The 22884-nt window shown below is 55.5% G+C and overlaps 2 protein-coding genes across 2 annotated transcripts in view; one reads left to right on the forward strand and one right to left on the reverse strand.

Moving 5' to 3' along the window:
* Positions 1 to 22884, reverse strand: part of COL23A1 (collagen type XXIII alpha 1 chain) — a 353112-nt gene that overhangs the window by 17890 nt on the left and 312338 nt on the right. Inside the window, exons 6-15 of the mRNA XM_024356856.3 lie at positions 15195 to 15221; positions 13520 to 13546; positions 12095 to 12121; positions 8007 to 8123; positions 7017 to 7052; positions 6522 to 6548; positions 4519 to 4545; positions 2244 to 2288; positions 1587 to 1649; positions 1074 to 1118 (exon numbers count right to left, since the gene is read on the reverse strand). Coding sequence (XP_024212624.1) covers positions 1074 to 1118; positions 1587 to 1649; positions 2244 to 2288; positions 4519 to 4545; positions 6522 to 6548; positions 7017 to 7052; positions 8007 to 8123; positions 12095 to 12121; positions 13520 to 13546; positions 15195 to 15221 — 441 coding nt within the window. The remainder of the gene's footprint in view (positions 1 to 1073; positions 1119 to 1586; positions 1650 to 2243; positions 2289 to 4518; positions 4546 to 6521; positions 6549 to 7016; positions 7053 to 8006; positions 8124 to 12094; positions 12122 to 13519; positions 13547 to 15194; positions 15222 to 22884) is intronic.
* LOC129144122 (uncharacterized) lies at positions 49 to 20943 on the forward strand. Its single transcript, XM_054685347.2, has 3 exons — positions 49 to 616; positions 4858 to 5073; positions 20829 to 20943. The coding sequence occupies exons 1-3, from the start codon at positions 232 to 234 to the stop codon at positions 20843 to 20845; spliced, it is 618 nt and encodes a 205-aa protein (XP_054541322.1). The 5' UTR covers positions 49 to 231; the 3' UTR covers positions 20846 to 20943.

Consider the following 22884-nt stretch of genomic DNA (forward strand, 5'->3'; position numbering starts at 1 on the left):
CCCTGAATTCTCAGGGGCAAATGGAAAGCCTGATTTTGATGTGACGCTCTTCAGATTTTTAAATGTTGGCAACAGAAAAGCCTCAAACCCTCCAAAACACAAAGACATGAGCAGGCTGGATCTGGCCCCCGTGCCTCCATTTCCCAGCCTCTGGGAGCGGCTGCACACGCCACGCACCCACACGCCTATTCCCGCCTGGTTACAGGTGCATGTCAGCATGCCCATGCCCATATGCTGCACACTGATTGTGCCCACTCACACGTGCACGCATGGCTGCTGGCCAGCCCTTCCCTTGTGAACCTCACTTCCCCACGCAGGCTGCTCTTTGCTTGGGGTACAGTGAAGGCTGGGGAGCACTTTGGTCCAGACCCGAGCCTATCCCTTGTGCAGGCTGGAGACCCTTGCCTGGGCCTCATTTGCCAGCCCTCCCCCGTCCCCAGTCACAGCCTGCCCAGAACTGCCTGGCTCACTGGCTGCCTGATCCAACCCCCTCCCGCTCCCCACCACCTGCACAGCCAGGCGGGGGCTCAGATCCATTTTGTATGGAGGAAGAAGCCAGCCTCTGGGAGCATGAGGAGACATAGCCGAGGCCAGGATCCCGGACGTCACCCTAAAGGTAAGGTATGTTGATAGGGGCTGGTCACAAAAGATCTGGGGCAGGCTGGGGTGCTGTGCTCCTGGTGGCAGGGACAAACCTCCCTGTGGGGTGGGGAGAAGGCAAGGCCTGGCCCACTGCGGCAGGATCAGGCATACGACAAACAGAGAACCTGTGTCTGAATACATAAAGAAAGGAATTTAGGTGGACATGCGCTCGAGGGGACCGAGAGAGATCTGGCTTCATAATAGCAGGTCAGGACTCTTATTTTTGTACCTCCATATTTGAACATTTTACCCAAAAAAAGCACGTACTCTGGATTTTCAAAAATCATGAATAAATGAGTTTAAAAAGTAAAATACTCCCAGTTCCTGGAGCTCCACTGCTCCTCTGGGGTCTCTGTGGGGACAGGGGCTTCTGAAGCTATGGGGCCCCTAGATCTCATCCCTGAGGCCTCGCCTGAGAGGTGGCAGCTTACCCGGGGCCCTGCAGCTCCATCCGTGCCTCGGTGGCCAGGCTCCCCCTGTGGAGACATGCATTTGCAGCCAGAGGTGCAGCTGTGAAGCCAAAACACGCCTCCCACGACCCTGCCCCCAGTCCCCTCTTCCCAGGAGGGCCCAGGGCCCGAGTGCTGGAACCCTAACAGCCAAATGTATGAGAACAGCACTCCAGGAACGGGGCTCCTCCAGGGGCCTGCGAGACCCTCCTCTGACATCACTTCGTATAGAGATGGGGACGCTGGTGTCCAGGAGCCTGAGGCTGCATGGTGAGTTGGCCACAAAGCTGGGCACCAGTGGAGGCCTTGCCACTCACCCGGATTCACCACCGCTGCCCCCACACCAGCTTCTGACAGTGCTGAGGGAGACCCCTGGGTCAGGCCCTCCTGGGACTTAAAAGGGCAAATGAGAGCTGAAACCACATCTCCCACTCCCGACTGGGTGGAGGTCTGAGCGGGGCCCGCAGGCGCCAGAGCAGAGAGCTCTCACGTCACCTTCGGTCCTGGGGCACCGTCCACACCGTTCTCTCCCCGAGGTCCCATGCTCCCTGGCTCGCCCTGAAACAGACACAGCTGCAGTGAGAGCAAGTGTGAGACGGCACGTGGCGGGTGCCTTGGAGGGGGGCGTGCCTCGGGGCTGCCTGAAGCCTTGCGATTAGGCCTCCTGGCAAATTGTTACTGAGTCCATGGGGGGTGTGGGCGGATGGACCTCAGGGCTCTCCCTAGCCCAGGGGACTCAGGACCACGGCCGCCACCTTCTGGTGTGGGCCTTGGCACTTACTTGGGGCAGCTCAGGGGCTCAAGGGACATTTTGGAGACTGGCTGGCCAGGATTTGGTGGCTGTTGCGAGGGGTTGGGGGAGCAAGGCATGAGGATGACACCCAGTTCCTGGCTTGGGGACAGGGCAGAGAGTGAGGCCCCGTAAGATGGAAACAAGAGGGCTTGAGGGAGTGAGGGAGGCACATGGCCCGGGTGAGACGCTGGGCCTGTTGTGTGGTGGGGCCGCGGCCTTCCTCTGCCTCTCTCCAGCCTGTGCTGGGCACTGGCCTAGGAACCCGTGGTGCCAAAGGTCCAGGGTAGGGACTTCACCAGGTAGATGGGAACCATGGGAGGTGGGGGCAGGGGGCCACGAGAGGAGGGGCAGATACTCACCTTGGGCCCTGGTGGTCCAGGCTGGCTTGGTGTCCCATCGTCGCCCTGAGGAGAGGACACCTGGGGCTTGCCGGTCAGACCCTTGGGTGGCCAGTGGACCCCTCCCTCCTCTGGACTTCCCAGCACACCAGTCTGCTCCTGGCATCTGCACTGGCACACGGTACCAGGCAGCTCCTCCCCACCCTCCTTGCCCCTCCAGGGCAGGTGTGGGGTCAGACCCATCTCTGTGTGTCCCCTGTTCCCACCAGCCCAGGGCTGGCATTTGCAGAAAGAACGGATGGGCAGGGGAATGAGGGTACATTCATCCATTCATTCCTCCTGTGGGCCAGGCAGCTGAGGTCCCTGCTCAGGTGGGGTCAGAGGAGGCCAAGGAAAATATTCAAATAAATACGAGGTTGGCTGGCACGGTGGCTCATGCCTTAATCCCAGCACTCTGGTAGGTCAAGGCGGGAAGACTGCTTGAGCCCAGGAGTTTGTGGCTGTAGTGCCCCATGATGGCACCTGTGAACAGCCACTGCACTCCAGCCTGGGCAACAGGGCAAGACTCCACCTCTACAAAAACCAGAAAATAAAAAATTAGCCGGGCATGGTGGCACATGCCTGTAGTCCCAGCTATTTGAGAGGCTGAGGTGGGAGAATTGCCTGAGGCTGCAGGGAGCTGTGATCATGCTACTGCATCACAGCTTGGGTGACAGAGTGAGATCCTGTCTTAAAATATATATATACATATATATATACATATATATACACATATATATGTGTGTGTATATATATATGTGTGTGTATATATATATGTATATATATATATACACACACACACATGCAAATAAATTCTAGGCACCATGTCAGGAAGTGGAGTAGTGTTGAGAAGAGAAGAGGGTGGCTTGGTGGTGAGGGACTGCAGGGAGGGCTTGTTTCAGCAGGTGGCCAGGGAAGGTCTCCTGGAAGATGGGAGAGGTTTTTTTTTTTTTTTTTTGTAAGGTGAGTCTCACTCTGTCACCCAGGCTGGAGTGCAGTGGCACAATCTCGGCTCACTGTGAGCTCTGCCTGTGGGTTCACGCCATTCTCCTGTCTCAGCATCCCAAGTAGCTGGGACTACAGGCGCCCGCCACCAAGCCCGGCTAATTTTTTGTATTTTTAGTAGAGATGGGGTTTCACTGCATTAGCCAGGATGGTCTCGATCTCCTGACCTCGTGATCAGCCTGCCTCGGCCTCCCAGTGTGCTGGGATTACAGGCGTGAGCCACCGCTCTGGGTCTGGCTTTTTTGGTTTTTGAGACAAGGTCTTGCTCTGTTATCCAGGCTGGAGTGCAGTGGCACAATCATCGCTTACCACAGCCTCGACCTCCCGGGCTCAAGCTATCCTCCCACCTCAGCCTTGGCAGTAGCTGGGACTACAGACGCCACGGCACCTGGCTAATATTTTTGAGTTTTAGTAGAGATGAGGTCTCGGTGTATTGTCCAGGGTGGTCTTTTTCTTTTTTTTTTGAGACGAGTCTCACTCTGTCGCCCAGTAGGTTGGAGTGCAGTGGCGCAATCTCAGCTCACTGCAACCTTCGCTTCCTGGGTTCAAGTGATTCTCCAGCCTCAGCCTCCAGAGTAGCTGGAATTATAGGTGCCTGTGACCACGCCTGGCTAATCTATTTTTGGATTTTTAGGAGAGATGGGGTTTCATCATGTTGGCCAGGCTGGTCTTGAACTCCTGATCTCAAGTGATCCTTCTGTCTTGGCCCCCTAAAGTGCTGGGATTGCAGGCATGAGCCAGTGTGCCTGCTGGCCTTGGAGGAGGGTTTTGCTGAGACCTGAATGAGGTGAAGGAGGAGGCTGGCCCAGGAGAAGAGGCCGGGGAGGATAATGCTCATTCAGTGTTTTCAAGCTTGAGCTCACATCAGTGGCACCAGGGGCTGGTCAGACAAACTCTGGCCCCATCCCAGAGTCTCTGATTCAGTGGGTCTGGTGCGCCCCAGGACCACACTTTGAGAACTAGTGCCCCCCAGCCCTGAAGTGGGCATGAATTTGATGTGTTCGAGGAAGGGAAAGAATGATTGAGTGAATAAATGAATGAATCAAATGAATTCTGGCCTCAGGGAGAGCGAGGACAGGGCAGCCACCTGCAGTGAGGGCTCAGGGCTGGTGGAGAGAAGGCCGCCTTCCCTGTGGGTTGGCTCCCAGCCCATCCCGTCCCCATCCCCATCCCCATTCCATCCCAGCCCCTGCCCTTCTCTCCAGCCACTTCCCAACACTGACCCGGAAGCTCCTCCATCGGCCCCTCTCACCTTCTTTCCAGGTACTCCAGGCTCACCCTGGGGGAGGCAATAGGGGGTTCAAGAGCAAGGTCAAAACCATAGGAGAGTGGCCCGGACCCCGGACCTCTTGTTCCTCGGGTAGAAGTGGCACTGATGACCCGTGCCCAGGGCCAGCCCAGAGACCCCTGAACGCTTCAGAGAGCTGCGGCGGACAGTCTTGAATTCCACTTCCGAGCCACTCACTCCCAAGCTCAATGACCCTGGGCAAGGCACTGTTCTTGAAAGTGGAGAGGTGACTCCTGCCGTCTCAGAGGGTTTTGGAGGATGAGGCGCTGGCTAAGCAAGCTCTTTCCCATCCTTCCTCCTCAGGCCAGAGGCTCCGTCTCCGTCAGCGAGGACCAGAGCCCGCCTCCCCACCCACACCCTCCCCAAAGAGGGCGAAAATGAAAGAGCTGGCATCTGCAGAGGCTGGACAAGCTAACATGGTGGGAAACCACGTCCACGTGAAAACCTGCACATGGACGCTGACATCAGCTTTACTCAAAACTGCCAAAACCTGGAAGCAGCCAACATGTCCTTCAGTCGGTGAGTGGGTAAATAAACTGTGGCTTATCATTCAATAAATAATAAACCCAGACATGGACTATCATTCAGTGCTAGAAAGGAATGAGCTGTCAAGCCATGAAAAGACATGGATGAAAGGTCAATGTGTATTACTAAGTGAAAGGAGCCGATCTGAAAAGGCCACACACTGTCTGATTCCAACTAGATGACACTCTGGGAAAGGCAAAACTATGGAGACAGTGAAAAGAGATCAGTGGTGGCCGGGCACGGTGGCTCATGCCTGTAATCCTAGCACTTTGGGAGGCTGAGGTGGGTGGATCACCTGAGGTCAGAAGTTCGAGGCCAGCCTGACCAACATGGTGAAACCCCATCTCTACTAAAAATACAAAATTAGCCAGGTGTGGTGGCACACGCCTGTAATCCCAGCTACTTGAGAGGCTGAAGCAGAAGAATCACTTGAAACCAGGAGGCAGAGGTTGCAGTGGGCTGAGATTGTGCCATTGCACTCCAGCCTGGGCGACAAGAGCAAGACTCCATCTCAAAAAAAAAGATAAAAGATCAGTGGTGTCAGGGGCTAGGGAGAACGAGGGATGAACAGGCAGAGAACAGAGCATGTTTAGGGCAGGGTAAATACTCCATGACACCACAGTGGTGGATACTTGTCAACACACACTTGTCCAAATCCAGAGTGTACCACAGCAAGAGTGAACCCTAATGTAAACGACAGCATCTAGGTGATGGTGGTCTGTCCACGCAGGCGGGTCATCTGTAGCAAGTGGGGGATGTCCACAGCGGGGGAGGGGGATATGGAAACTCTGTACTTTCTGTTTAGTTTTGTTGTGAAACAAAAACTGTTCTAAAAATAAAATCTATTTGGGCCAGGTACAGTGGCTTACACCTGTAATCCCAGCACTTTGGGAGGCCGAGGTGGGAGGATAACCTGAGGTCAGGAGTTTGAGACTAGCCTGACCAACATGGTGAAACCCCATTTCTCCTAAAAATACAAAAAATTAGCTGGGCGTGGTGGCACACACCTGTTGTCCCAGCTACTCAGGAGGCTGAGGCAGGAGAATTGTTTGAACCCAGGAGGTGGAGGCTGCAGTGAGCTGTGTTGGTGCCACTGCATTCCAGCCTAGGCGACAGTGAGACTCTGCCTCAAAAGAATAGAAAATTAAAAAAAAAAAAAGGAAAATCTATTTGAAACCAAAAGGCTAATGTGTTTTATGATTCAACCCTCGCAACTCAGTGTGAAAAAGGCAGGAAAGGTTTACTGTGCCTCCATTTAACAGATGACTAAACTGAGGCCCAGAGAGATGCAGTAACTTGCCCACGGTCCAGGAATTTGATCTCCTGACCCTACTGCCTTGGCTTCACTAGGGGTGGGGGGAAGAGACAGGAGGTGGAGGTGGTGGTGGGGGAGTCCATCCCACCAGATCTGGGGAGGGGCATGGGGAATGAGGAGTACTCACCTTGGGCCCTGGGGGTCCCTTTGGGCCCTGGAACAAGAGAAGAGAAGGTATTAAATGTCATACTGGAGGCTGCTCCTGGGCCTGTCCTTCTTAGCATCCTGGCTTTGTAAAAGGTGACACCAATCCCAGAGAGCAGGAGGCTGGGCTGCCGTCAGAAGCAGGCTGGAGCTGCCCACCCTGGGCCTGACTCCTCAAGCCTGGGACAGCTTCTGCATTAGGGCTCAGGTGGTGGCAAGTGGACCACAGCCTCTGCACAGGAATGTGGAGCTACTGGAATCCCCCTGGCTGGTGCCTCACCCAGCCATTTCCCCAGGGTGGCTGGAGGGGCAGGTGCACAGGGGTCCACACACATGCAGACACGTACATGCAGAGGCGCGTGCACACACATAAACATGTGCGCATGACCCTGCTGTCGGCGTGTGTGGGAAAGGGGCTTCCAGGTCTGGGAACCACGATCCTAGCAGGCCAGGCCTCTGGAATGCCCTTGATACTGACCATCTTGCCGTCTTGTCCGGGCTCTCCTTTGGGGCCCTGTGGAAGTGTGAGGGGACAGCAGTGAAGGATGCAGGTTGTCACATTGAACTGAGCCCAAATCTCAGGCCAGACCCCGGGCTGGGGCTCTAAGTACATTATCTTATTTCATTCTCGCCAAACCTCAAGAGCGAGTATCACTGTCCCCACTCCACAGATGAGAACGTTAGGCTGGGGAAGCCACTGGCCCGGCGTGACAAGTAATGGATGAGCCAACTGAGCAGCTGTCCTGGGGGGACCTGGCGGCAGTTTGGTGGGGATCCATCTGCCTGGGGGGGACCCTGGTGGCAGTCTGGTGGTGGCATGGGCTCCACGATGAAGGGAAGGACAGGCTGAGGATTCTGGGTTAGGGAAAGGGGTAGTAGGATGGGGCCTGGCCTCCAGACTTTGGAGACCCTGGGAGGAAAGCTGAGGCTGAGATACTATTGGGGAGCATGAGGGGAGGGGTTGATAAAGGTCTGCAGAGACAGTGTCCCCAGAAGGGTCTCAGGCTCAGGGTTGAGTCAGGATTGGGACTGGGATTGCAACTAAGGTCAGCTTAGGGTCTCTGGGTCTGTTTGAAGTTAGAGTTGGGTTGGGAGTCAGGGTCAGAGTCTGTAAGGTTCAGAGTTAGGGTCTGAATTGGGGGCGTAGACCAGGATTTGGGAATGAGTTAGAGGTCAAGGTCTTGATTGGGATCAGAGACCCAGTTAGTGTTAGATTTAAGGTTCGAATGGGATTAAGGGTCTGGGTTGAGGTTAGGGTTGGGTTTGGGTCTGGGGTCAGGGTCAGGATCTGAATTGGGGCTGGATCTTGGTTGGAGTTAAGTTTGGGCCCAGGTTCAGTGTCTGGATTAGGGTTCAGGATAGTGTGGGGTCTGCACTAGAGATGGGGATGGGGATGGGGCTGGCTCTGGAATCAGGATTTGGGGTTTTGGTCAAGTCCTGCGTGGCCCAACTCCATGCCCTCTCTTACCGCGGGGCCTTGTGCTCCCCTGGGGCCATCTTTCCCAGTGTCGCCAGGAGGGCCCCGGGCCCCAGGAGGTCCAGGGGGCCCCGGAGGCCCAGCAGCTCCATCTTGTCCTTGGTCTCCCTGAAAGAGATGGGGCTTGGCATGACTCTGAGGGGGAGGGGGTCCAGCCTCCAGAGAGAGGCTCCCTCAGATGGGCAGCCCCACGCCATCCCCCTCCCCAGCCCTTGGGCAGGCTCAAAGGGGAGGGCTTTGTTATTGGGCCTCTTGCCACTTATTGGGAGCTGCATGAAGGAACAGGTCCCCATACCTTGGTGTAAGAGGCCCTACAGGATCTTTTACATGCCAAGGAATGTGCCAGCTCTCCAGCGCCTGAAGCCCAGATCCAGTGTTTAGGAGAGAGATGGCACACGCTGCATGTGGGAGACAGCACGTGTGTCCAGCTGCCCCCTCTTCTTTCTAGAACGGGGTCTGAGTGTCTCCTGAAGGACCTTCCTGGTTGGTCAACTCCCACTTCATTTAAGTATGGAGGGGCACTCTTGGGCATTTATCCTTGTTCACAGCTGCTTGATTAGTAACAGCCCCAAACTGGAAACTAATCCGAAAGTCCTTTGGTAGGTGGAAGGTTAAGGAGCTGGGGTACATCCACATCATGGAACACAACTCAGCAATCAACCCAAAGGAACAGGCCACGACACATGCAACACCTCAGATGCATCTCAGGAGAATTATGCTAAGTGGAAAAAGTCCATCTCCAAAGCTTAATACTGTGTGGTTGTATCTACGTAACACTCTTGAAATGGCAACATTAAAGAGATGGAGAGCCCATAATGGTTGCCAGGCGTTAGGGATGGGGGGTGAAGGTGATTGTAACTACAAAAGAACAGCATGAGGGAACTTTGTGTGCTCACACAAATCGACGGGTGTGTTAAAATTGCACAGAACACACAAACGAGTGTGTGTACAGATGGGGGCATCTGAATAAGGTTGGTGGATTGTATCAATGTCAATTTCCTGTTGTGAGATTGTACTACAGAGATGCAAGATGTCACCATTGGGGGAGACTGGATGAAGGGTACACAGGTGTTATTCACTACAATTACATGTAAATCTACAATTATCTCAAAATAAAAGTAAAAAAAAAAAAAGGATGATGAAGGGCCACACAGTTTCTCTCATGCAGCAGTAAATCCCCAACTTTAGAACCTGATGTTAGTACTGGGGTCAGACCTCAGGCAGCCGGAGCCCCACCTCACGGCCCAACCCGAGAGGAAGGGAGATCACTGTAACTGGCACCTACCCACTGCCCCAGCAGTGCCCACCCTACACTCGCACAGGGCAGAGCCACAGGAATGAAGTACACCCAGGTCATGGTGCCAGTGGCTCCCAACCCTCTTGTAACAAAGAAAGGAAGACCTAGCACTGAGCTAGCAAGGATATCCTGAAGATGTTTTTTTGTTTGTTTTTTGTATTTTTTGAGAGAGAGTCTTTCGCTCTGTCGCCCAGGCTGGAGTGCAGTGGTGCAATCTTGGCTCACTGCAACCTCCACCTCCCGGGTTCAAGCGATTCTCCTGCCTCAGCCTCCCGAGTAGGTGGGATTATTATTATTATTACTATTATTTGTATTTTTAGTACAGACTGGGTTTCACCATGTTGGCCAGGCTGGTTTCGAACTCCTGACCTCAACTGATCTGCCTGCCTTGGCCTCCCAAAGTGCTGGGATTACAGGTGTGAGCCACTGCACCCCGCTGAAGATGATCTTATTCAACCTTTGTGATGAGCCGGCCAGTTCACTGTTATTGTCCCATTTTACAGACAGAATGGCTGGGGTGGGGGATTATTTGCCCAGGGTTACAGAGCTAGGGAAGGTGGAGGCTCCTCTCACTGCCAAGGCACGTGGTCCCTTTGAGACACTTCTTTTCATCCACAGATGTTCCCTGATCTGAAATAGTTCACCTCTCTAGCAAACTGCACTTAACACAAATTCACTTGCTTTCCCAATTAAAAAATCAGCAGAAGTTCTCAACACCCACCACTCAGGTCCTCCCCTCGATCTGGCAGGGCCAGGGTCCTGATCAAAATATTACAGCTCCAGTGGAAAGGAAAGAAAACTGACAGTTTGGTTAGGTCACCAGGTATGGGTGGTGATGGTGGCGGGTGATTCCTGTTTTAATTTGCACTGAAGCAGGAAGAATTTGAAGACACCCCCTTAGCTCCCTGCTGCTCCTTTTATAAAGGGCCTCAGGCTGGGAACTACTGGCCTAGACTCTACTTATTAAGGCAGAAAATGGGCCTGACACTGGAGCAGATCCTGGGAGAGGTTCTTAGGCTCTTGCCTGGCCAGCCTGCCTGCTCCTCCCTCAGGGATTGGATGGCTGAGGTCTAACCCTGCAAACGTGGGGTGAGTTGGGGGTAACACAGCAAGCCATCAGGTCCAGACCCCCACTCAGCCAGTCTACCTTGAGGATCCGGCGATTGTACAGGTGATGGTCTCTACTTATAAAGCCCGGATTGAGCCGTGGGAAAACCATCTAGTCAGCAGATAGGTTGTGTGGTCAGAAAGGCAGGAAGGTGATCTGAAAAACTACAAGGCTTTTTGAAACCTGGAGGCAAAGCCACTTAACCAAGCCCAGAGAAAGGCAGTTAGGTGATCAGGTGTGCAGACTCCTTCTCCAAAGATGGCCGCTTACCAGCTGAGCGCCCACCAGCATCCACGCCACCTGCGGCCATGTGACGGCACCATCACCCAGGGCTCCCGGCCTGGCTGCCTGCAACCTCCCAAGAGAGCCTAACCCTTACCCAGGGGCCATGAGAGATAATGGCAATTGGAGTCTTAAGCCACTACTTTTTAATTTTTTTTTTGGAGACAGTCTCGCTCTGTCACCCAGGCTGCAGTGCTGTGGTGCCATCTCGTCTCACTGCAACCTCTGCCTCCCGGGTTCAAGCAATTCTCTTGCCTCAGCCTCTCGAGTAGCTGGGACCACAGGTGCACACCTCCACACCCGGCTAATTTTTGTATTTTTAGTAGAGATGGGGTTTCGCCATGTTGGTCAGGCTGGTCTCAAACTCCTGACCTCAAGTGATCCACCTGCCTCGACCTCCCAAAGTGCTAGGATTACAGGCATGAGCCACCTCGCCCGGCCATTAAGCCACTAAACTTTGTGTGTGCATGTGTGTGTGTGTGCATATGTGTGTGTGTTGGGGGGTGGTGTTCCCGATGACTGTGACACTGGGACCATGGGGAGGTTATCCACGAGGAGGGTTGGGGGATTGGGAGGAGATCCAGTCTTCATGACCTCTGGGCCTCAGGACTTCTAGTCTGTTGAAGAGAGGGCATCCCCTTTTGGAATATCAGCTCCACACACCCACCAGGAAGCAAGCAGAAGGATTTTTCTCAGCAGCTAAAACTCAGCATGAGCGCCCTTTCTTTGACTGCAGAGCAATCTCACCAGCTTTATGTGGCTGGCACAGAGCAGCTGTCTTCGTGGGGCTTGGCCTGGCCAGCCCCCTTCCCTGCTCCTGCTCACAGCTCAGGGCCGCGGAGGTGTGGAGCAGGCGCCCGGCCAGCCCTGACCACAAGCTGCAGCCCCGCTCTCCGCACTGCCGCTCCCACTACCTTTTCTTTCCCATAACAACCTCTTGGGGTGGGGGCTGTTCCCCCATTCACAGTTGAAGAAACTGAGTCTCAGAGAGCAAAGTGACTTGTTCAGGGTCACTCAGCTGGCAGGTGGCAGAGCTGAGCTTTGAGCTCAGTTCTGCTGACCCCAGAGCCTTCCCTCTTTTTGGGGTGCCAGCTGTCCTCAGGACGCTGTCTCCAGTCTGGGGTCACGTGCCAGCCCCACTGTCCAGCATCCACAGTGGTAAGCATGGAGACCTGGCCGTCTTCCAGAGACACTCCACCTGCGCAAGAGGGGCAGCCCCACAACCCAGGTCCCTGGGGGCTTCCACCGGTGCTACGGGTGGGGAAGAGCCCTCTTGGCCTCTTTCTGTGATGAGCTGCGGGGAGCTGGGACCCAGAAGCAGCGCCAGTTATGCCTCATTATTACACAAAACAAACCGTGTGGGCAGTGAGGGAGGTCATGCCTGGTTCTTACCCGGGGGCCAAAGTCTCCTGGTGCACCCTGGGAACAAAAGACAGGGAGAGGCATCACCACTGCTTTCATCGTTTCTTCACATTTCCCGTCGGGCATCTGTGCCCAGTGCTTCACAGACATGGTATGACTTAATTCCAACAAAAATAGCAGGCAGGCCCTATTTTTATTTCCATTTCCAACGAGGAAGCAGACACAGTGAGGCCACTTAACCTGCTCAAGGTCACACAGCTAGCAGATCCAGGGCTTGAAGGCAGGTAGGTGTTCCCTTATCTAGGGGGCAGTCCCAGCCATTCGAGGCCCCAGATATTGTGGAGCAGAGACAGCCCCTCCCACTGTGTCCTCTGGAAGGGACAGTAATGAGTAAATGTTGCTTTACACGGCCAAGTTTTGGGGCAGTGCATTAAGCAGCAATAGACACCAAGACACCAGTTCTCTCTGGTTTCAAAGCCCCTGATGGAATCACTTCTATGACACGGTGGCATCAGCCAAGGCCGGCAGGAAGGTAATCAGGACACCTGCCAACTGCGCTAGTCTCTCATCATTGACAAGAACATTGAGACCATGACCTCATGCAATCTCTCCTGTGGCTCCGTGAGATTGGTCTTAATTTACAGATGGGGAAACTGAGGCCCACACAGCCCGGCAACTTGGCCAAGGCCACACAGTTGGTGGTGGAGCTGGAATGCAAAGCCGAGCTTCTGAACACCAGCTCCCATGCCTCCCCACGGCTCCCGCAGCCCTGGTGGTTGGGCGGGAACCCTGCCTGCCTGGCCTGAGCTGCGGAATCACAGCAGGGCCCATCTGCAGATCTCACTTCCCATTTCCAAATTCCGGGTCGGGGGTGGACATGGTCCAGCTGTTGGAGCACCCGGCTGGCCCTGGCACACCTAGGCCTACTCTGGTCCCTCCCCTGATTTTACCGTGGGTAACACAGGTCTCTTCTGTCCCTTTCTGAGACACTTGGTCCCTGTTTTCTAGGGGGCTTTAGTGCCTGATACCAGGGAAGCCTTCCTCCCAAGGGGCCGCAGAGATAGCTGTCTGCCTTGTCTTCCTGATGGGTGTCCTCCCCACAGAGAATACCATTAACAGTCATGGTTCAATCCCCAAGCCCTCCTGGCACCCCCCTTCACCATGAAGTCCTCTGGACACTCATCATTCTGGGAACACTGGGCCTCCGAGTTTGGTTATGCTTTGGTCCCAGGAGAACTCAAGACTCAACTCTCTGGGCAGGCCGTATTGTCAAATGTAAGCCTTGTAATCATTTTAGAAGGTAGGCACTGCGATTCCCACTCTACAGATGGGGAAACTGAGGCTCTAGGAGGGGCTGTGATGTGCTCAAGGGCACACTGGAACTGGCGTTCCGAGGCAGGTTTCTGGGATTCTTCGCCTGCCTACCGCATCTGCACAGCCTCTGGCATCACTTACCTTTTCCCCTTTCGGGCCTGGAAGTCCCTGGAGAAGGAAAGTGGAGAAAGAACAGACCTGAGTGAGGGGCCTAGGCTGGCTCCCCTTCTGGCTTCCCTATACCTCTGAGGGCAGAAGGGCCCATGATGCTGGGCGGCTGAGTGGAAAATTACACATGAGCTCTCAGCCCTCAATGAGAGCTGCCCTGGCTGGCCCAAGGAAGCTCCACACCTCAGTCCTCAGCATGAGGGATACGGGGGAATTGAGGGTGACCAGCAAGGGCCCACTGGCATCCTCGCAGCAGAGAAAGGGGCACATGCACTGGCCACTCCTCCCAGAGAGCACACACGGTCAGTTCCCCACTGCTCAGCACCCGCCCTGTCATTGTCAGTGGGAGACCACTGCCCCCAAGCCATCTTTCTGGAATCTGAGAGGCAGGCAGTAGACAGAGATTCTCTCTCCAGAGGCATTCTCTTCTTCTTTTTCCTTTCTTATTTCTTAAAAAAAAAAAGCATTCTCTTCTTTAATGGTAGCAGCTCCTTGGAGTATGGGCTCCATCTGTCCATCCCTGTATGAGTCATCCATCCACCCATCCATCCATCCATCCATCCATCCATCTATCCATCCATCCATCCACCCACCCACCCATCCACCCACCCATCTATCCATCCATCCACCCATCCATCCACCCACCCATCCATCCAACCATCCATCCATCCATCCATCCACCCACCCACCCACCCATCCACCCATCCATCCATCCATCCACCCATCCACCCACCCATCCACCCATCCACCCACCCATCCACCCACCCATCTATCCACCCATCCATCCACCCACCCATCCATCCATCCATCCATCCACCCATCCACCCACCCATCCATCCATCCATCCACCCACCCATCCACCCACCCATCTATCCACCCATCCATCCATCCATCCATCCACCCACCCACTCATCCATCAATCCATCCATCTATCCATCCATTCATCCACCCATCCACTCACCAATCCATTCATCCATCCATCCACCCATTCATCCACTATCCATCCATCCACCCATTCCCCCACCAATCCATCCATCCATCCATCCACCCACCTACCCATCCACTATCCATCCAACCACCCACCAATCCATCCATCCATCTATCCAGTCAGCATCCATCCATCCATCCATCCATCTATATATCTACCGACTCACCCATCCATCCATCCACCTCAAATTACTTATTTAATTGTGCTTATGTCTCCCTGCGTGTTTTGCTCATCTGCTGAGGCTCCTGGCCCAGATGTTGAGAACTCAGCTTGATGCCCACCAGGGCAGTCTTGAGAATGTAGTGAGGACACTGTGCCTGTGCCTGCTGGGAGGTGCTCGCATGCTTTGAGGGCTGACTAGACCCCAGGGACTGTGCCGTCCACAGTTTTCCATAGGTCCACCCCTCCTATGAGAGAGGGGTTCATGTGCCCACTTGACAGACAAGAAGCCTCAGGCTTGGGAGGTTAAGGAGGCCTCCCTTGGTCACCGTCAGCAGGTAGTGGAGTTAGATTTGAACTCAAGTCTGACACCCAAAAGGCTTCTCTCTGTGCTGAACCAAGTTCCAGTGGCTGCTTCCCTCCAGTGCCTGCTGGTCACTCCTAGCCCCACGGTGGCAGCCCCAGCCCAGGACCCCCTGGAATTGCCCTGTCATCACTTACGGGCTTGCCATCCAAACCCAGGGGTCCCTGGAAAACGAGAGAGAGAGAACACAGGTTACACACGGGGATGACACTTCCTCCATGTCTTATGACCCAGGTGCACTATTCAGTGACAAGAAAACAAAGCCTGTGGGAGCCCCGTGTCTGGGTTCAGTCCATGTGGCCTGGGGCTGAGGGAGGGGAAGGCATCTGTGTGTTGTCTGCTGCCCAGAATCCCCTCCTCTGACAAAAGAGCCCAGTTCTTCTCTAAAGACCACCCCCCATCTCAACCCATGGGGTCTGGGTGGGCTGCTGGGGTGGGCATGTGACCGCATTCCCTCCGCCAGGGTGACGGGGTCAGCGATGAGCCTGGGATCCAAGGCGAGCCATGAGCATCTTGCCTGGGACTTAATGGTGGGGCTTTAGAGGCTTTCTTCTGATGGGGCTAAGCCTGGAGCTCCCAGAGACCACCACATGGCTTGAGAATAAGCCAACAGGGAGGAAAGCAGAGCTGAGAGACAGAAAGACAGGGTCGAGGGCCTGAAGCTGAAACTACCCCCCGCACACATCAGTTTGAGGGCTAATCAATACTTTTGTTTTGCCTTCACTAAGCCAGCTTGAATTGAGCTCCTGTCATTTGTAACTGGCAGAGTCTTGAAGGCTCTTGGAGCTTCCCACATTGCTGCAGACTTTGCAGACAACAGTAAAGCTGGAGAGAAGCCGAATCACACCAGGGTGGGTCCAGAGAGTGGGGGCACTCAGGGACCTCTAGGCCCCCTGCAGAGTCTGCAGAGGGCCAGCTGCACAGCAGCCCGTGCCAGACACCCCTTCCCCTGTCCACCTACCACTCACTCAACAAAGCCTCGCCTAGCTCCCCTCCGTGTGGGAGTGGGGAGGAATCCAGCTGGCAGGACACTGGGACCAGGGCTGCCTGGTCTCTGTCAGCCCCCTCTTCCTCCCTGCCACTCTCCCCTCACCCCCACATACACTTCACTCTTGGCCGCAGCAACAACGCACACAGCTCCACACTTCTGAACCTTTGCACACACTGTCCACCTGCCGGGCACATCCTTCCCTTCTTTGTCCATCTTCAGCTCAGCTACCTCCTCTTCCAGGAAGACTTCTAGGGTTTTCTCCTTCCCAGAGTCAGGCCATCTGTCCCTGTTCCCACCGCATATATTCTGTCGCATGTGACATGACCTGTTGTTAATGTGGGGTCTGCACAACTCTTCCCCTGTAGAGTCAGGAAAAGGGTCTAATCCCTGTGCCTCTGGTATTGGATGGGGCCTGGCAGGCAGCATGTGCCAGGAAAATGTGTGCGAAGTCAAACCAAGGAAGTATGGCAAGAATGATAATGCTGCAAATGCACGCACTGCACAGTAGAAAGGGAAGGCGGAGAGGTGGAGAGGTAGAGGTTCTGCCAGCTCCTAGCCGGCAGGGCGCATTGTGGCGACAGTAACGTTGGGGTATTTGGACCTAACAAGTGTGTGTGTGGGGGCGGGGAGGGCCCTGTAAGCAAAAGAGAGCAGCCTGGCCAAGGCGGGATGGGGGACCCTGGGGGCGGCGGAGGAGCAGAGGGGCTGCACTAATCTCAGTGCCTCTCAGAGAGCAGCCTGGCCAAGGCGGGATGGGGGACCCTGGAGGCAGTGGAGGAGCAGAGGGGCTGCTCTAACCTCAGTGCCTCTCAGAGAGCAGCCTGGCCAAGGCGGGATGGGGGACCCTGGAGGCGGCGGAGGAGCAGAGGGGCTGCACTAACCTCAGTGCCTCTCAGAGAGCAGCCTGGCCAAGGCGGGATGGGGGACCCTGGAGGCGGCGGAGGAGCAGAGGGGCTGCACTAACCTCAGTGCCGCTCATAGGCCTCTGACTGGTGGCCTTCACGCAGCCTTCGCTCAGGCTGTCCCTGCCTCTCTGGGCTTCCGCTGGCTGAGGACGGACTCCCGGGCCCAGCATCAGGGTCCTCTGTGGTTAGGGCCAGCTTCAGCCATTTGGTCACTCTGCACCCCTGTCCGTCCCGAGCTCTCTGGCTTCCTTTCCATCCTCATCCCTCGGCTCTCTGTTCCCTCTGCCTGGAGTGCCTTCCCTGCGTTTCCAGCTGGTAGGAGGCAGCTCGTCCCCCGGGACAGCCTCCTGCTCTGGGAAGACTTTCCTGGCCTCTGGTTCTGGACACAGCTGGGAGCTGGCCTCGTGCCTGCCAGGTAGGAGGTAAGCTGCTGGCTTCCCTGGCTCAACCTCCAGACTGCCTCGTATGGAGATGGCCCATCTGCCCGTTCCCAGACGGTGTGAGAGTGGCCACTCCACGTGGGGCTCGCGGCCAGGGCCTTGCTGGCAGCAGGAAACCAGGCAGTTCTAAAAATTGGTGTCAAAGGGCTTCTGGCCACCAGTCTCATGGTCGCTGAGGGTTTGGCCATCAGAGTGATGGCCTGGGGACAGCTGGGGTCCCAGGAGAGTGGGAGTGGGGGCATTCCAAAGTCTTGGGGATTCAGGCCCTGGGGGCCCCGGGTCAGGGCCTCAGCCTCCATCACAGGCATAGTTCTAGTCCTTGCCATGAGCCTCCCAGGAGCTGCCCTAGCTGGACAGTGTCCTCTTGCCAGTTCCCGGCTGTCCTGATCCTGGGGTCCACACCCCCAGGCCTTCTGCCCTCGGTAGTACACTAAATTTGGCCCTGCCCCTTGTCCCCCTACCCCTCGACCCAAGCCCTGCTGGGTGTCCTCAAGGTCACGTCCCACTAGGCATCCCCACCTTGGACCCTTCCCCCGGGCCTGACCCCACACACATGGCCGCCAGTCCTTCCTGGGTCTCTTCAAGGAGCTCTTCATGGCCCCCACTCAGTCTCAATCACACAGCAACCCTGTAAGGTACGTGTCATCATCCCCATCTTACGGAGAAGGAAACTGAGGCCCAGTGAGGGGAAGACCTTGCCTAGGGCCATGCAGCTGGAGAGGTCTGGGCCCTGGGTCTCCATCCTGTCTGCACTGCAGGCCCCTGCCGCGGTGCTGTCTGGCCTCCCGGCCACTCTCTCCTGCTCTAGGCCTCGGAAACCTCTGTTAAATCCTCCCTGCTTCCAAGGCCCCCTGGATGTGAAGCACGCAGAGCCACAGGGCTCTGCCTTTCTAGAAGTGCCCGTGGAAGGGAGCCCAGGCTGTCCCCTTGGCCTCAACCCCAGAGGGAGCATCTCAGTGCTGCCGGCTGCTTCTGGAAGTGTCCACCGACTGGACCTTATTATGGCTGCAGGCCTCCTGCCTCCTGAGCTGGACACTGCCCTCCGTCAAGCTAGGACTGTTCCTGGGGGGGTCACTGATGGTGCAGCCTTTGGTCCCCGAGGCTTCTTTCTGATGTGTGAGAAGCCCCGTCCGTGACAGAAAACCAATTTTTACACCAAACGCCCTGCCTGTATTTGTGATCAGAGAGCTCTGGGAGTTTTTACAAGTGAATTCAGTGTGTAGCTTCCCAATAGAGGCAGAGGGTGCAGTGTGCGCAGTGCTCCCGGGAGCCCCCACCAAGGGCTGAAGGGAAGTCAAGTCCAATTCTCGGAAGCCGAGCCTGTGCCTGCACTGGCACTGAAGCTCCCTGTGTGAAAACTGACAGAGCAGACGGGGCTGGGCCAGCCCCTGGGACAGAGCCGACCCACAGCCAGGATGACACCTGGGCAAGAAAGCTGTCCCCAGGCCCCCGAGCTCTCTCTGTGTGGGGCAGTGGCTGACCTTGGAGAAGCTGCTGGGTGGGTATGGTCACTGAGGAGGGGACTCCGAGGTAGGCCGGGAAGGAACAGCCTGGCTTTGGAGTCAGATGCACCTACCTGGCTTGGGGATGTGATTCTGACCTCCCCTCCTGTCCTGGGGAAGTTGGGCCAGCCCTCTGGGCCGGAGGACTCCGGGCTGTGAACCTCCAGGGGATGGACCCTGCCCACAGTTACCCTACAGAATGCCTTTCCCAAACTGGTGTCCCACAGCACACTGCCCTGCAGGGTGCCAACAGGCTTGCCTGGAGACAGGGATTCCATGGTTGAGTAAGTCTGAGAAACACTGGGTTACACTCTGCAGAACAGGTTTCTTTCCTGCAGGGCTGTCTGAGCCGTCATTTTAGTTTGTGGGTCTTTGAAAGGACAGTGCTCCTTCCACCCCTGCAATGGGCTCAGTGGACTCAGCCTCAATGCACTCAGTGCCTGGCTGAGTCACAGCAAAGCAACTGCGGCGCGAGGCTGTGCAGACCATCTACAGACCAGGTGTTTCTACTGGTGGAGTGGGGGCTGAGCCCGGCTCTGGGTGCTCTTGAGAGGAGGACAAGCGCCTCGGGGAAGGGCCTGGGGCTGGTCTGAATGGAGCCAAGGAATGCATGGGGTGGGGGGTGTGGTCAGGCTGGACAAAGGCATGGCAGGGCAAGTGTCCAAGTGTCTAAGCCCGAGGGAAGTCCTTCTGAGGAGAATGAGGGCTGTTCTGAGCAGCTGGGCGGTCTGGAAGGGCAGAGCCCCAGACTGGGCGGGGGCATGCCTTGGGTGGTGGTTGGCTGGGGGGGGGGGTCTCCGCTATCTAGGCAGCCCTCCCCTGCCCCAGACAATAGGGCACCGGCCATCAGCTGCCCCGTTCCTCTCCCAGCATCTCCCACAGAAGGAGTGGGAAGGAAAGTAGCTCGGGGAGGTTTACCACCAGCTCACGGAGCGAAGGCCAGGGCTCAGCCTTGCAGGGCCCAGGTTCAAATCCCTCCTCTGAGCCTCAGCTTCCTCATCTATGGATGCCACAGCACTGTGCCTGGAGATGCTCATGACTGTCCAGCTCGCTCCCCTGCCTGATCAAAGCCCTTGAATCCACCAGAGGTTTTCAACGCCTTCTGCCCTCTGAGAAACCCCACAGCTGTTTACAAGCCTTGGTTCTGCTTTAAATCACTCTTTCCCCGTGGAGATCAGCCGGGCTCCGGGATGTTTCCGGATGTGTGAGAAACAAACAAAGCTCTGGGCTGCACATGAGCAGCAGGCCAGGCGGCCAGCTGTCCTGGGACCCCGGATGGGCAGCCCTCCCCCAGCCCTGGTGCTGCCTCAGTCCCTTGCCTTGCTCAGGGACTGGGGTGTCCCCGAGCCTCAGTTTCCTCATTTGTGAAATGCAGGTCATGCCATTCTCCTCTCAAACAACAAGTTCAAATAGGGTCCCAGGTCAGTGGCCTTTGTTTCCCAGACCAATGCAAGATGCGAAGCCCCACGGGCAAGCAGACACTGGATTAGGGTTTGCCCTGGCCCTGGGGGACAGTGCTGGGAGCGACCCATGTGTGGCCTTCCAAGACGCCGGCAGCAGGACCCTGGACGGTGCCGCCAGCTGTGCCACCCGTGAAGCTGAGGCTTTGCTCTCTCCCTCCCTCGGCCTGTCGCGTATTTCCTAAGCCGGGTTCACAGAGCCATCTTTTGAGGCATATTATCAAGTGTTGAAACCAGCCCTATAAACGTTATAAAGTTAATTAGGGAAGAAGGGAGGGGAGGAACAAAAATAAACCAAGCTTGCGGCACACTCCGCATCATCATGAGGTCAGCGTGCTCCCTGACCCCTTCTCGGAACTGTTTTCCTGCTGCCTCAGAATCGCGCAGGTTCTCTTACAGGGTCATGGTTCCCCTTAACTGCTCTGTAGATACCAATTTGAACGTAAAAAACTACCTTTTCCCTACTCTTTTAGAGCCTGCACACCAGTGAAACCACAAAGTCAGCTGGTCGGAAGGATCCCACGGGAGCTGATTCACCGGAGTGCAGTCTCCACATCCTGCTGATTTCAGTCCCCCGGCCCTGACCGATCAATGACCCCAATTTTCCAGCCCCTCACCCTCCATGATCCCCTTAAACACCCTGGCCCAGAACTCCTTGGGGGGATGGATTTGAGGGTCTCCTCCATCTCCTTGCTGGGTGCCCTGCAATCATTAAACTCTTTCTCTGCAGCAAACCCTGCTGTCTCAGTGTAATTGGCCTGGTACTAACGCAGCGGGCATTTGAAACTGGTGGTCTTATAACCTCGTGGCTACAGAGGGGAGGTTTCCTGGTGAAGTACATTCGGGATGTGGAGTATGGTGGCTCCATCCCTGGAGTGTCTTGATGCTCATCTGCCGGGAAAAGCCTGTGCTGCTCTTCTTGCTCTATGTTAGGGAAAGGTCCAGGGCTGGCCCTGTCCTCCTGACTGTGGCCCAGCACTCCCCAAGATCGGCTCCAGCATCTGCTGAACTGAACCAAACAAATAAACTGGCCGCGTTTAGAAGCAGACAGGAGTAAACGCTCAGATCGGCCAGAGCTGGGGGCCTGTCTTGCTTTCTGGCTGTAATTAATGCTGACGGTTCCTGTGAGGGAACGGAGCCCTCAAAATGCACTAGGACAAGGCCCCTGGAAGAAGGGCTTACCAGGATTATCAGGCCAGGACCTAGTAATTACACCCCAGATGTTGACAATTCATCAAATTACAAGGCTGGTGGGGCCTGAGGTCCCAGCCTGGGAAGTGCACATTCCTGCATGAAGGTTCCCTGAGCCTCCTCTCAGCTCTCATTAGAGCCGGCTGGTGGATGAGGGGTGGGTGGAGAGCCCCCTTCAGGGTGGGTCAGCACCATACGGTTCTGATTTCTCAGCCTAGGCTCTTTGTACACACATGGGCTGCAGCAAGACTGTCCGGGGCTTAGCAATTTCCCAAACTCAAATTCTTTGTGCTAGGGAAAGGAAGAAAAGACCCTCAAAGTTAGGTTCAGCCCAGCTGTTGCTGGTGCCCTGAGGGTGGCACAATGTTCCTCCTGGAGCACTTCTTCCTGGGACCTAGGGCATTTTGTAGAGTGGGCTCTGTAGTGACCTATGCACCTCAACTCAGCAAACTGTAGGAGCTTCAGCTGGGTGGGGTCCCAAGCGCTTGCACCACGCTCAGAGACTTGCCCCTCATGTGCTCCTTGGCCTTGCTTGGGCTGCTGCCCTCTGTGCTGCTCATCTGTAGTGTGAGGGGCTGGAATTGGGCAATGTCTTTCCGGGAGCCAGGTTTTATTTGATCCGTGCAGTTAAAAGAACCCAGACTGGGCATAACGGCTCATGCCCGTAATCCCAGCACTTTGGAAGGTCAATGTAGGAGGATTACTTGGGCTCAGGAGTTTAAGACCAGCCTGGGCAACATAGTGAGACCCTATCTCTAAAAAAAAAAAAAAAGGTTGGGTGTGGTGGCACATGCCTGTAGTTCCCGCTACTCAGGAGGCTGAGGCAGGAGGATTGCTTAAACCGTGGAAGTTGAGGCTGCAGTGAGCTATGATGGCACCACTACAATCCGGCCTGGGTGACAGAGCAAGACTTTGTCTCAAACAAACAAAAAAACAACCCCAAACCAAATGAATTAGTCACATTTAAAAATTGCAACCTTTTACATAAACGTCCAGAGTTTGGGCTTTTCTTGAAAAGCCGGGAGATCTCGCAGACCCTGGTCCACAGGCTCCACCCTTCCCTGTGGTCTCACGCCTAGCCTGCTGCCCATGGCGAGGTGACTCGCCAGCTCTGCAGGGCATCTGATTTGTAACCCTTGGCCTAGAAAGTCTCCCAGGGCCCTTTCCGCTCTATGATGCTGTGAGGTTGTGAAACCGGCTGGCTTCTATTTTGGGGAGAGGGCCTGCTCAGTGATGCCTGAGTGTGCTGGAAGTAATTACATGTATGTCCATGTCACACATCATGGCTAGCAGAGGCGGTGTTTACAGCACTGTGCCTTTGAACCGATGCCAAAATAC

Source organism: Pan troglodytes, chromosome 4 (genome assembly GCF_028858775.2).
Source record: "Pan troglodytes isolate AG18354 chromosome 4, NHGRI_mPanTro3-v2.0_pri, whole genome shotgun sequence".
NCBI classification, from domain to species: Eukaryota; Metazoa; Chordata; class Mammalia; order Primates; family Hominidae; genus Pan; species Pan troglodytes.